This window comes from Myxocyprinus asiaticus, chromosome 2, assembly GCF_019703515.2.
Source record: "Myxocyprinus asiaticus isolate MX2 ecotype Aquarium Trade chromosome 2, UBuf_Myxa_2, whole genome shotgun sequence".
NCBI classification, from domain to species: Eukaryota; Metazoa; Chordata; class Actinopteri; order Cypriniformes; family Catostomidae; genus Myxocyprinus; species Myxocyprinus asiaticus.
Window position 1 is genome coordinate 11,973,852 of NC_059345.1, and position 11,696 is coordinate 11,985,547.

Below are 11,696 nucleotides of genomic sequence, written 5' to 3' on the forward strand. Positions count from 1 at the left end.
CTCATTACTCCATGACATAATTTCATCTTAGTTTTTTAAAAAGTTGATGCTCTAACATTTTCTTCCTCTGAAATTGTAGGGAAAAGTTGAAGGAATTCCTCAACATGAGCAGTATAGAAATCAACAGTGATGGTGAGGCCTGCTCCATGTCCAACTCCCTACCTAGAAGCTCCATGACAAACCCCGGCACCAGTCCTGGGCCTGCACTGACCTCAATGCCAGACGGCCTCCTCTCTTCTGCGCCTCCTCTTCCCTCACTTTCCGAAGGCCTAAGTCCGTCCAACATGGGTCTTCCGCCTCTTCCAGACCTTCTGAACCCAATGACCGTGTACCCTGCTGGGGTTCTGTTGGTTTGCAACAGCTGCATAGCCTACCAGCAGCTTGTGGATGCCCAATCACTGTCAATGAGAAAATGGGCAATGCGTAGGAAGAATGAGCCTGTGGAAGTGCGAATGCAGCGGCTAGAACGTGAGCGAACGGCCAAAAAGTCCAAACGGGCATGCGAGACGCCGGAGGAACGCGAGATGCGACGCTTGCGAGACCGCGAAGCGAAGCGAATGCAACGGATGCAGGAGACTGATGACCAGAGGGCGCGGCGTCTACAGCGCGACCGGGAGGCCATGCGACTCAAAAGGGCGAATGAAACGCCTGAGAAGAGGCAGGCACGCTTAATTCGTGAAAGGGAAGCTAAGAGGCTAAAGAGGCGTCTGGAGAAGATTGACCCATCACTGCGAAACCAGATCGAGCATGACCCTGCAGCAATGGCAGCTCTGACTGCTGACATGAATCTATTCCAGTTTTCCTTCCCAATGTCAGTTCCCTCCATGGATAACGGTCTGTTCACGAAGCTGCCGTAATGAGCACAGCTCCCAACACCTCTCAGCCCAACATTCGGAAAATATTTGAAAAATAAAAACTTGACTATAACTGCTATATGATTACAATGGACTAGCAGTTTCAAAAGGCGTTAACTCTGACAGCATTTTGCTGCAACAAAGCGACCAGAAGTAATTTCTTTTCAATAAGAGTTGGCGATTTGAGGCGTCGTGAACGATAGAGAGCGTTGGCAATGCAACAAAGTTGAGCTTCATGCTAATGTGCAGTGATATGAAACAGTGACTTCCAGAGGGAGTTCCAACAATGAAGCTCACATAATCCACAGCCTGATTCAGTTGGATACTGCAGTCAAGTAGGAATACCTACTAGGAACCTACAGTTCAGTGACTCGGTGACCTCCAGTGCTGCAGTCACTATTAGTGTGAACCACTCTTAATGGATTTATGTAACATAAACTGAATTTATATAAAAATTCAGACTCTGACAGAAGGGCAGATATGTTTCCCTGCCTATAAGCATGTTTTAGAAGATTCATTCTACTTCATTTTCATGATTTTAGCCTTCTTTGTTCAGAGCAGTGAGACCTTCTGTAAAGTGTCTCTGTTTGCACACAGATCCACAGTGATGGGAGTGAGAAATGAAGCCACTCCACACTCTGTTCAGCCTACTTTTAAAATTTGCCAGTCTAAAAGGTTGGAGTTTACCTGTAAACATGGCTCACCTCCCAGGAACCTAGATTGGGTCACTGGATAGCTTATATTCACAGAACCAACTACCTCACCATGGGCTCTCTGCATGGCTCAGTTTCACCTGTGGCCTCTGTCTGGATCCCACACACTGACTCGACGTTCCTTATGCCAACATGTACTACAATAATTTCCCTACAGATTCACTGAAACTACATCACTTTATTTAAACGCTGTTAGGAGGCAAGGTGACTCAATGGCCCTGTTCCAAATGGCGCACTTGTGTGGACTTGCAGTCACGTCGTCTTTAATCATGCATGTCTGTGAAGTCCAAGATACCATAGGGCAGGGCTACTCAAATCCACTCTAGGAGGGCCACCGTTCTGCCAAGTTAAAATCCATCTCTAATCAAAGATATCTGAACAAGCTAATTTAGGTCTTCTTGAAAGTCCAATTGAAACCAACTGGAACTGGATTTCTGAAAGCACAGCTTCCCGCCTGTCTAAAATTATTGTTAGTCGATGGATGCCTCCGTGTTAAGGCCAAAGTATACTTCGGTTTCCTGTCGGCCACTATGTCTTGTGCATAGTGCACTTGACGCAAATTTGCACCATCAGCACTCGCGGACTGTGCATGTGCATCCCAGTTCAGGGTTTCCATGGTAATGGAAAACCTGGAAATATCAGAGAATTTTTCAATTGCGATTTCCAGGCCTGGAAAAGTTGTGGAAATTGATCGGATCTTTAAAGTCATAGAAAAGCCTATGGTGAATGTAAATTTTTCTAGTTATTTTTCAGAAAATCACACTAGATTAGCTAGATTGCTCTTGGGTAGAGGAAGGGGGTTCAGACCGAATACATTCATTGCTGCGCTTAAAAAAAAGCTAGATGCAGCATAACGAATAGAACAGAACGAAGATGTCTTGAGACATGTCTTTTAAGAGTTGACGTTCTTTTTAAGATGAAAAAGTGTCTAAATAAATGCGGCGCTGCTGTGCAATACATTACAAAAAAACAGCGCATGTTTACATAGAAAAACAATTCGAAAACAGTGCAGACGATGGAAAAATGCATTCGGTGTAAATGGCCCCTTGCTCGCAAGTGATGTCAGATTTGTGAGAGAATTGTTCTTTTGGGTTAGTGATGGGTCAAAATGGCTCCAAAATCAGTCTGAATGATCCATTAGCGAATTTGTCTGAATCAAAATTATTTTTTAAATTCTGGATCCAGTTATCACAAATGCCTGGAAAGGTCAGGGTTATTCACAGCGCTAACTGACATGACATAACCTCTAGGGTGTTGGCGCTCTTATGCACCTTCGATGCACATTTTTTGCTAAGGCCGCACTAGTGCGGACTACTACCGGACAGTCTATACTGCTTTACATCACCAAAACGTGAACTCGGAGAAGGTCTGCAAGGTTTGAGGGCGTCATTTGAAACGGGGCCTCTACAGTAGACTCTTTTGTCCTTTTGAAAAGAGACAAATCTACTCTGAGGATGTACTGTTAGATAGTTGAATGGATTCATATTGAAAGTATCTGTTTCAAAGCACATTCAGACACATTTCTTTGACCTCGCAAAGGCTTTATACTTAACATAATGCTACACGGGTTGATATTTGTGCAGGTACTCAGGGATGGTGAGGATCAAACTGCATCCTCACAGCCTGAGGATATAGAGGAGCAGGAGACCTCCTCTTCCTCATATATCATTTTCTTTTGTACATTGTTCACACTCCAAACTCTGCAGCTGAGCCAAGAGATCCATAAGGATATTACTCAACTCCATTATATCTTGACTAACCAACCAATCTCCTCCTCTGCTGCTGTCACTGTACTGTATGATGTGTACGTTACCTCTTAAAACCAGTGTGGTCATGCACTGGAACTGGGAATGCTTGTTGTGAACAGTGAGGCACTTAGTGTGTGCTTGATCTCTATGGCAAAATAATTAGTGTACAAAAATTTATGTTGCCTTTGTCACTGGAAGGTTGTTCTAGGGTTTTAATATTTAAATACAGGTAAATGATTTTTGAGCCCTATTTCTATTAGATGTGCAATGATGTAAATGTTTAGCGAATGCACGTACAATGAAATAACCAGGATGAATACTCAGAGAGAAATCCCTCCAGTATGAAACAATATTGAATATGTACGCTAAAAAATAGAAATGGCAAATATTGTATACATTAAAAAAACTCCCTTTACACTAGTTTTAAGTCAACATGAAATTCAAATGGACTCTATTTACTTTCTTAATGCACATTCCTGGTCTTGTTGTGCATGATCTTTACATGTTATTCAAAGATTTTTTTTTTTTTTAATCTTTTATCAAAATGTATTAACTTGCTTACTCTGAAACATTCCTTTTTATCTGACGTCATCTAGGGTGCGAGGGTGGGGAAACTAATGTTACCCGATAGCTGAGTGGTATTTAGGCATGGTTTTAGGCTACTCTTTTAAGTAATGCAGCCTTTCTAAAATCTTGCCAATGGTTAATGTGGTAATTCTGTGATCATTTACTCACCCTCTTGCTGTTCAAAGTTATAAGACTTTCTTCCGTTGAACATGAACACAAAATGAGATGTTAAGCAGAATATTAGTGACTGACACAGCCTCAGTAACTATTCATTCATTTTAATTGTGCAGCATCAACATTATTTATATTTTCTCCTTGTGTTCCACTGAAGAAAGTCAGTCATATGGGTTTGAAATAACATTGGGGTGAGTAAATGATGACAGAATTTTATTTTTGGGGTTAAAGGGATAGTTCACCCAGAATTGAAATTTCTCTCATCATTTACTAACCCTAATGCCATCCCAGATGTATCTGACTTTCTTTTTCTGCATTACACAAATTAAGATTTTTAGAAGATTATCTCAGCTCTGTAGGTCCATACAGTGCAAGTGAATGGTGGTCTGAACTTTGAAGGTCTAAAGAGCACATAAAGGCTGCATAAAAGAAATCCATATGACTCCAGTGATTAAATCTGTCTTCAGAAGCGATTATGCTTGATAAGCCGACAACGTATGAGGTCATGTAAACGCCTTAAGCCAGCGCCACACTAGCTGATTTTTCCAGGGATTTTTAAGTGTAAGCTTCATTTACATATTCTCCGGCCAGTACGGGAGAAATGGAGCGCACTTCAGCGTCTGCCAGCGGGAAATTGTTAATCCTTGACTGCTGGGACTCCCTGATGAGTTCGCTGTTCCAGCACCTAGAAAAGCACATTAAAATGGTCAGGAAAAAATCGTTCTGTCACTGGGGTGAACACTTGTGGTCTCGTTGAGTGACTAATGAGCTGTTTCTTTAACTGAAGAACTGACAAGATGTCATGCTCATCTGAATATCAACTGATCAGCACATGTAGATTTTTGCCCGTTATCCCAATTTCACATTGCATATAAACACCTTTACCAGTGTTCTTACCGGCTTATCTAATCTGCACGTTTTGGTGTCAAAAGTAGAAAATAGTCTGATTATTTCATCTTATGTAAACATTGTCATTTTTTATTAGCTGATTTTAATCGTTATCAATGTATTGCTGTGCATGTAAACGCTCTCAGTACGTAAGTAAAATGGGTTGTGAATAATTTCATGTTGACTTTAACGTTAATTCAGTTCTCAGTGTTTCATATTGGAGGGGGGAGCCAAAAGTCAGTCATGCTCATGGACCTCTGTACATCTGTAAGTACCTCTTGAAAACAGGGTAGGCTGTGTGTTTATGATTTGTATGTCTTATATTTAATTTCAATACCTATTGCAAGTTACTCATTACTACACTACAGTGTATAGTTCAGCGTAAACGTTCACAATGTGTTCATTTACCATCTATAGAGATACCTCTGTATGTTCATGCACAGTTGTAGACAACAAATGTATGCTTATTATACTGGATACCGGTCCCACATTTGTGTTGTTTTAAAGTATTGATGATGATTTGAAAGTAAAGGAAAGGATTTATTGTATGTGTTCAGCTCTCAAAGGTGTTCTACACATCATTATGCAATTGAGAGCTGTACTCAGAAACCTTGGACACTTTGTATTACTACTATGCAGTTGATATGAAAGTAAATGGACTCAAATGCACCAGATCACAAACCTCAGGCAACTCTAGACAGTCTAGACATTGGCCCTCAAGTACATAACCTTGACCACGGGATCCATCCATACTTTTTTATTTTTATGTTAATGCATGCAGATTTAGCAAGGAGGAAATTTTTATTTATTAATTCATTTTAAACAATGTATGGTAGCATTCAAGTGGAAATGAATCCTAATTCAAGACAAAGTAAAAAGATCCAGAAAGAGTGGTTGGCAGGATGCATTGTCTATTTTAAAGATGAAATATAAATATAAAAAGAGTATTTTCAAATGTTTGATAACCCTATTTAGTCTCCACATTATTCAAGTATTTTAAGTGGTATGCATTGCCATGTGACATGTATGAATAAAAAAACTATTTCCATTTCATATATGTTAGTAAAGCACTAGCAATTGAACTTGCATGTTATAAACTACGTTCTAGATGCATTTATACGAGCTACTTTTTACCATTTAATTTATTGAGTCCAGTAATTATTTGCCTTGTTAAGTTTATCTAGATATTTCCACTGTAATGTTTACAAATCTCTACAAGGCCGACATGAATGAAATTTAATGGGAGTGAAAAGAATAGCACTGTAATTATTTGGTCATGCCGCCAAATGGTCCTGTTCAGAAAGCCATGTTTTGTTATTGGGTTAACAGATTGAAAGCTCATTATAAACGCAGAAATAGAATGTGAAATAAACATAGACTTTACTGCTAAGAGTTTGTCTATTAGTCTCTTTCTCTCTGCCTTGCTCAGAAAAAGACTGTCGCTGGTGTCTCACAAAGAGCCTTCTCTTTGTGAGACAGCCAGAGTCAAAGACTGCGGACTTGCACTCAAGGAAAAAGCATACTTCACTGACATGTCAATAGTTATGAGAAGCACATCACTTATATATGACATTTAAAACTTAAGATAAGTTTATCTCCAGTTCATCTCCTTGGGTTGGTTTATTTTTTGAAGTCCGTTTCTCTATAGGCACATACCTTAAAGTCTTGGCTAAGAAAAAAGCTGTTGATTTCTGCCATTATTGCCCAGAATTAAAGAGAACTCATTGTATACATGATGTCACACTATATGGGCTAAGTTGTCACAATGGAACAACCTACTATAAGCTTTTCAGAAAAAAATGTAAACTATTATAAAACTAAAAAACAATCATGAAACAGCAAAACTGTAAATAAAAATAATAATAATAAAGTACCAAACAATTGTTTTGGCAAACAAATATTGTAATAAATCTATAACAGTTCATAAATGACAACTTTTCCCAACAGACACTGTAAAATCTAATTAACTGATTAGTTATTTAGCTCAAATATAGTGAACTTAATTATTTAAGTACAGTTTACTAGTTACAAGTAAACTTAACTCGTCTGTGATTTAAGTACAGTTGTTTTTATTTAATTATTTGAATGGAGTTAAAGCACGTCTTAGTGTAAAGAAAATTATGACTGGAATCTCTGTAAGCCATATGGCATATTGGATTCTCCTCAGTACTTAGTGCACATAAATCTGCACTTTTGTAAAGCACAATTGAGTAGAGAAGAATGACTTAAATTTCACGAGAGGTAACACTAATCACCCTAATGGTGACTTCACAGAAATCACAACTATCAACAGCTACAACAAAACAATAACAGTCATAAGAATTAAAACTATATACATTTTTAATAATTATATATCTCTATAAGTTCCCTTGTCTTGACCAAACATACATAATTTATTCAAGCACGAGAGCTTATGGGTATTCCAAACAGCCGCGATTTTGTACTTGATAATTTTGAGTTAGTTGTACTCGAAACCAAAGTTTAAAGAATGTATAAATTTGATACATTTATATTATAAAACAGTGCCAACTCACATATCAGAATAGCATTCTGAGATGATATTCTTCTCACCACAATTGTACAGAGCGGTTATCTGAGCTACTGTAGATTTTGTCAGTTCAAACCTCTCTGGCCACTCTCTGTTGACCTCTCTCACCATCAAGGCGTTTCCATCCACAGAACTGCCGATCACTGGATGTTTTTTGTTTTTGGCACCATTCTGAGTAAACTCTAAAGACAGTTTAAAATCCCAGGAGAACAACAGTTACAGAAATACTCAAACCAGCCCATCTGGCACCAACAATCATCCATGTGATTATCTAATCAGCCAATCATGTGGCAGCAGTACAGTGCATAAAATCAAGCAGATGCAGGTCAGGAGCTTCAGTTAATGTTCACATCAACCATCAGAATGGGGAAAAAATTTGATCTCAGTGACTTGGAGTGTGGCATGATGGGCTGGTTTGAGTAGTTCTGAAAAGATCTTTGTCCCCGTGAGCACTTGCAAACTGTAGTCTGGCATTTTTATGGTGGTTTTGGAGCACTGGCTTCTTCCTTGCCGAGCAGCCTTTCAGGTTACGTCGATATAGGGCTTGTTTTACTGTGGATATAGATACTTGTCTACCTGTTTCCTCTAGCATCTTCGCAAAGTCCTTTGCTATTGTTCTGGGATTGATTTGCACCAAACATTCATCTCTAGGAGACAGAATGCATCTCCTTCCTGAGCGGTAAGATGGCTGCGTGGTCCCATGGTGTTTATACTTGTGTACTATTGTTTGTACAGATGAATGTGGTACCTTCAGGCATTTGGAAATTGCTCCCAATGATGAACCAGACTTGTGGTGGTACACAATTTTTTCTGAGGTCTTGACTGATTTATTTTGATTTTCCCATGATGTCAAGCAAAGAGGTACTGATTTTGAAGGTAGGCCTTAAAATACATCCACAGGTACACCTCCAATTGACTCCAATTAGCCTATCAGAATCTAATTGGCCAATTGCCTAAAGGTTTGATATCATTTTCTGGAATTTTTCAAGCTGCTTAAAGGCACAGTTAACTTAGTGAATGTTAACTTATGACCCACTGGAATTGTTGTATAGTCAATTAAAAGTGAAACAATCTGTCTGTAAACAATTGTTGTAAAAATGACTTGTGCCATGCACAAAGTAGATGACTTAATTGACTTGCCAAAACTATAGTTTGCTAATATTAAATCTGTGGAGTGGTTAAAAAATGAGTTTAATGACTTCAACCTAAGTGTATGTAAACTTCTGACTTCAACTGTACGTGTATATATATATATATATACACACACACACAGCTCTGGAAAAAATTAAGAGGCCACTGCGAAATTAGTCCAGTGTGTCAGAAGAACCATACACTAAGTTAACTATGCCTTTAAGCAGCTTGGAAAATTCCAGAAAATTATGTCAAGCCTTTAGGCAATTAGACAATTAGCTTCTGATAGGCTAATTGGAGTCAATTGGAAATGTACCTGTGGATGTATTTTAAGGCCTACCTTCAAACTCAGTGCCTCTTTGCTTGACATCACGGGAAAATCAAAAGAAATCTGCCAAGACCTCAGAAAAAAAATTATGGTCCTCCACAAGTCTGGTTCATCCTTGGGAGCAATTTCCAAATGCCTGAAAGTACCACGTTCATCTGTTCAAACAATAGTATGCAAGTATAAACACCATGGGTCCACACAGCCATCATACCGCTCCAGAAGGAGATGCATTCTGTCTCATAGAGATTAACATATTTTGGTGCGAAAAGTGCAAATCAATTCCAGAACAACAGCAAAGGACCTTGAGAAGATGCTGGAGGAAACAGGAAGACAAGTATCTATATCCACAGTAAAACGAGTCCTATATCGACATAACCTCACCAAGGAAGAAACCACTGCTCCAAAACCACCATAAAAAAGCCAGACTACAGTTTGCAAGTGCACATGGGGAAAAAGATCTTACTTTTTGGAGAAATGCCCTCTGGTCTGATGAAACAAAAATTGAACTGTTTGGCCATAATGACCATCTTTATGTTTGGAGGAAAAAGGGTGAGGCTTGCAAGCTGAAGAACACCATCCCAATTGTGAAGAATAGGGGTGGCAACATTATGTTGTGGGGGTGCTTTGCTGCAGGAGGGACTGGGGCACCTCACAAAACAGATAGCATCATGAGGAAGGGATGTTATGTGGATATATTGAAGAAAAATCTCAAGACATCAGCCAGGAAGTTAAAGCTTGGTCGCAAATGGATCTTCCAAATGGACAATGGCCCCAAGCATACCTCCAAAGGTGTGGCAAAATGGCTTTAGGACAACAAAGTCAAGGTATTGCAGTGGCCATCACAAAGCCCTTACCTTAATCCAATAGAAAATCTATGGGCAGAACTGAAAAAGCGTGTGCGAGCAAGGAGGCCTACAAACCTGACTGAGTTACACCAGTTCTGTCTGGAGAAATGGGCCAAAATTCCAGCAACTTATTGTGAGAAGCTTGTGGAAGGCTACCCAAAATTAAAAGGCAATGCTACCAACTACTAACAAAGTGTATGTAAACTTCTGACCCAATGAGATGAAAGAAATAAAAGCTGAAATAAATCATTCTCTCTACTATTATTCTGACATTTCACATTCTTAAAATAGTGATCCTAACTGACCTAAGACAGGGAATGTTTTCTATAAATGTCAGGAATTGTAAAAAAAAAAAAAAAAAAAAAGAGTTTAAATGCATTTGGCTAAGGTGTATGTAAACTTCTGACTTCAACTGTATACACTGATCAGCCACAACATTGAAACCACCTGCCTAAAATTGTGTATGTCCCACTCGTGCTGTTAAAACTGTGCCAACCCTGCTATTCTTCTCACCACAATTGAATCCCAGGAGATCAGCAGTTCATCACCAACAATCATGCCACGGTCCAAATCACTGAGATCAAATTTTTCCCCATTTCTGATGGTTTATGTGAACATTAACTGAAGCTCCTGACCCGTATCTGCATGATTTTATGCACTGCAGCCACATGATTTGCTGATTAGATAATCGCATGGATGATTGTTGGTGCCAGATGGGCTGGTTTGAGTATTTCTGTAACTGCTGATCTCCTGGGATTTTCACACACAACAGTCTCTAGAGTTTACTCAGAATGGTGCCTGAAACAAAAAAACATATATTAGGCAGGTGGTTTTAATGTTGTGGCTGATCGGTGTATATTTACATATGCTCAAAAATACTTTCAAGATTTACACATTTCAATTTTCATAAAATCTTAAAATCAAAATTACTTTAAGAATTACACTATTCAATTTGATGGAATTTTATGAAATTTTAATGCATAAATCTTAAAATAGGATAAAATATTTTTTGGAGTATAGATACATGATTCCACTTGATTTGATTATCCTTACATAATCCATTCTCATTTTAGTAGAATATCGACTACAATACACCAGATTTTACATTCAGATGTTGAAAACCTGCATTTTGGTAAAAAAAAAAATTAACATTATATTTGGTATTGTTATAGTAATTATAATAGATTATTATTTCTCATTCTCAGATGCACTGATACATTTCCACCTCTAGTTAAAAAATGTAAGGAATAAGGAATGTGGCCACAACGCATAATGAAGTGGCTGTTACACATTGGGTATGTATTAGAATCAAGAATTCAAAATTGTCCGTTATGTACAGTATGCGTGTATGTATGTGTATATTAAAAAGTATAGTTTATCATTAATAATTATATATAATTATTATTTGAACAATACAAATAAACAATGCAATGGAATGCAAAAGAAAAACAGTCATCAAGCCAGTGTGTTAATATTATATATATATATATATATATATATATATATATATATATATATATATATATATATATATATATGTATGTATATGTATATTATATTGTGTTTACTTAACAAACATGATAAATGCAATGCTTCCAAGAAGTTAGCTGTAACAATAAAAATACAATATCTTTGTGTCCTTACATAGAATTAAAACAGGAAAAAAAACAAAAAAAAAAAAAAACAGCACTAAGTAGTTCACAGAGAGGTACAAATATACAGTACAAATCTATTTTATTCAAAAAAGGGTACAAATAAAAATGCAACAAAATATAGTTATTAATGCTTTGTAATGTTCAGGTAGGTGTAGGGTAGTCTAAGGGAGCACTTTGGGTAGACAACTCTAAGGCTTCTGAGAAGAATTAATACATATTGGTACGGCAATACAATATTAAAATGT

General features: G+C 37.9%; 1 protein-coding gene across 3 annotated transcripts in view; it reads left to right on the forward strand.

The window, feature by feature from the left end:
* The window catches only part of LOC127415693 (zinc finger protein 821-like), a 28,689-nt gene extending 22,346 nt beyond the window's left edge, over positions 1–6,343 (forward strand). For all 3 annotated transcript variants that reach the window (XM_051654531.1, XM_051654518.1, XM_051654523.1), the window contains exon 6: positions 80–6,343. In XM_051654531.1, the coding sequence (XP_051510491.1) occupies positions 80–857 (778 nt within the window). In that variant the 3' untranslated portion in view covers positions 858–6,343. The remainder of the gene's footprint in view (positions 1–79) is intronic.
* The last annotated feature ends 5,353 nt before the right edge of the window (positions 6,344–11,696 follow it).